We start from the raw sequence: 1669 nt of genomic DNA, 5'->3' as shown, positions 1-1669 counted from the left end.
TGGTTGGCTCAAAACTGTGATACATAAGTGCTCTGATAAACGCACAAATATATATTTTATTACTATTTTGAGGACGAATGTCCATTCCTTTATAGACATAATAATAATTACTAATAATAATATGTTGTCGATCTCTGATTTTTAAAAAATCTCCAAACAGTAACACAAAGCTCAAATCTGCTCTGGTGAGGGCAGAAGTAAATTTTCAATTTGAAGGCGATATCTGAACTCGCATTCCCCACCTCCCCTCCTCCCTTTTTTTTTCCTTTTCCCTCACTCCCCTCGCAAAAAAGCAATTTTAAATCTCGATAACAAACACTTACCCATTTCCTTTTAGACATAATGATATGATCATTCTGTAGCATGTTAATAATATCGAGCATTTATATTGGTGTCACGATGTGGCGGAATCAGGCGCTCGTCATGTTTTGGACATAATATGGGGTTATTGATATCATCTTAAAGTCTGTTCATTTGTCTTCCTTTCGGTGAAAAAAATATCCACCTATGTTGAATAAAAGTCGGAGAATTTGCTATTGAAGGAGGTCAGGACCCCTGGTTTTAGAGGTAAAATTAGTGAGAAAATGGCCGCCAAAGTTTGGTAACTTCCAAAGACTGGGAGTCCTTAGAAACTGAAAATTTACATTTTTTGTGCCTTTAATCAATGTTTTTCAATAAAATCCACATCAAACTTGTTTGATAATGGACATAAAAAGTGTTGTCAACACCCCCACCCCTCAGAAAATTAGAAAAAAAGGTTGCCAATCAGCCAAAAATTTGCTGAATTTTTTCCATTATTTTGACGAGCGCCTGATTTCACTACGATGCCTCACATTTTAATTATAGAGTGACCCTTGACCTTGCTCAAGGCCAGTAGTCATCGCGCCTGGCGAAGGGGTTGAACCGCCAGTTCCTGGGTGTGGGTCTCAACAGTACGGAGTCGATCTCCAGTACGTTCCCATTGGTCGCCGTCTTGTCACACGTGACCACGTGGGCGTGGCCTATCTTGGGCCGGCCGCTCCGGTCACGTGACAGTTTGAGTTTGTCTCCGCTCAGCACGCGCACCTGGGGCCGCGCGAACCACGAGCCGCGGAAGATGCCGGCGCAGCAGAGCGTGTCTGTGGAAAATGTTGTATGTGAGAGTGTATTGCATGCGAGAGTGTGTCAGGTGAGAGTGTGTTAGTTTGTTGTATGTGAGAGTGTATCAGCACAACGTGTTGTGTGTGAAAGTATGTTAGAAAAGTTTGATGTTTTCTTTGTTTTAGTAAGGTTTTACGGCGCTCGCAACTGCATAAGGTCATATGAACACCAAGGAGTGGATGTCAACAGAGAAGTCCAAACGAGGAATCAGGTTTATTCTGCTCACCTCTCAAGCCTCAACAGCACAAAGTCTACTTGGACTATCAAGGCACCCGGAAATAGCTGTTCCCAAGAGAGTGACAAACATACAAAAGAAGTAGAGGAAAAGTGGCGATAGTAAGGATGAGGAAAGAAAAACCAACAGTTCCCCTTATGTTGTTCCGGCACGGTATGACCATTTACAATTCTACAGTGAATAAGAACATGTTAATATCCCCTCTTTGGGAATGGTCTAAAGACACCTTCAGTCAGTAGCACTGCCTTGGAGGGGGGGGGTTGGTGTCTGAGGATGTTATGTGGTGGTGGGTAT

The 1669-nt window shown here is 42.6% G+C and overlaps 1 protein-coding gene across 1 annotated transcript in view; it reads right to left on the bottom strand.

Moving 5' to 3' along the window:
• Nucleotides 1-277: 277 nt before the first annotated feature.
• Nucleotides 278-1669, bottom strand: part of LOC100533271 (fasciclin-like protein) — a gene marked incomplete at its 5' end in the record, with an annotated part of 21378 nt that continues 19986 nt past the window's right edge. The window contains 3 exon segments of the mRNA NM_001204578.1: nt 278-1118; nt 1120-1150; nt 1612-1623. Of these exon segments, the coding sequence (NP_001191507.1) occupies nt 865-1118; nt 1120-1150; nt 1612-1623 (297 nt within the window).

This window comes from Aplysia californica, unplaced genomic scaffold, assembly GCF_000002075.1.
Source record: "Aplysia californica isolate F4 #8 unplaced genomic scaffold, AplCal3.0 scaffold01183, whole genome shotgun sequence".
NCBI lineage: Eukaryota > Metazoa > Mollusca > Gastropoda > Aplysiida > Aplysiidae > Aplysia > Aplysia californica.
This window is presented reverse-complemented; position numbering and strand designations above follow the sequence as displayed.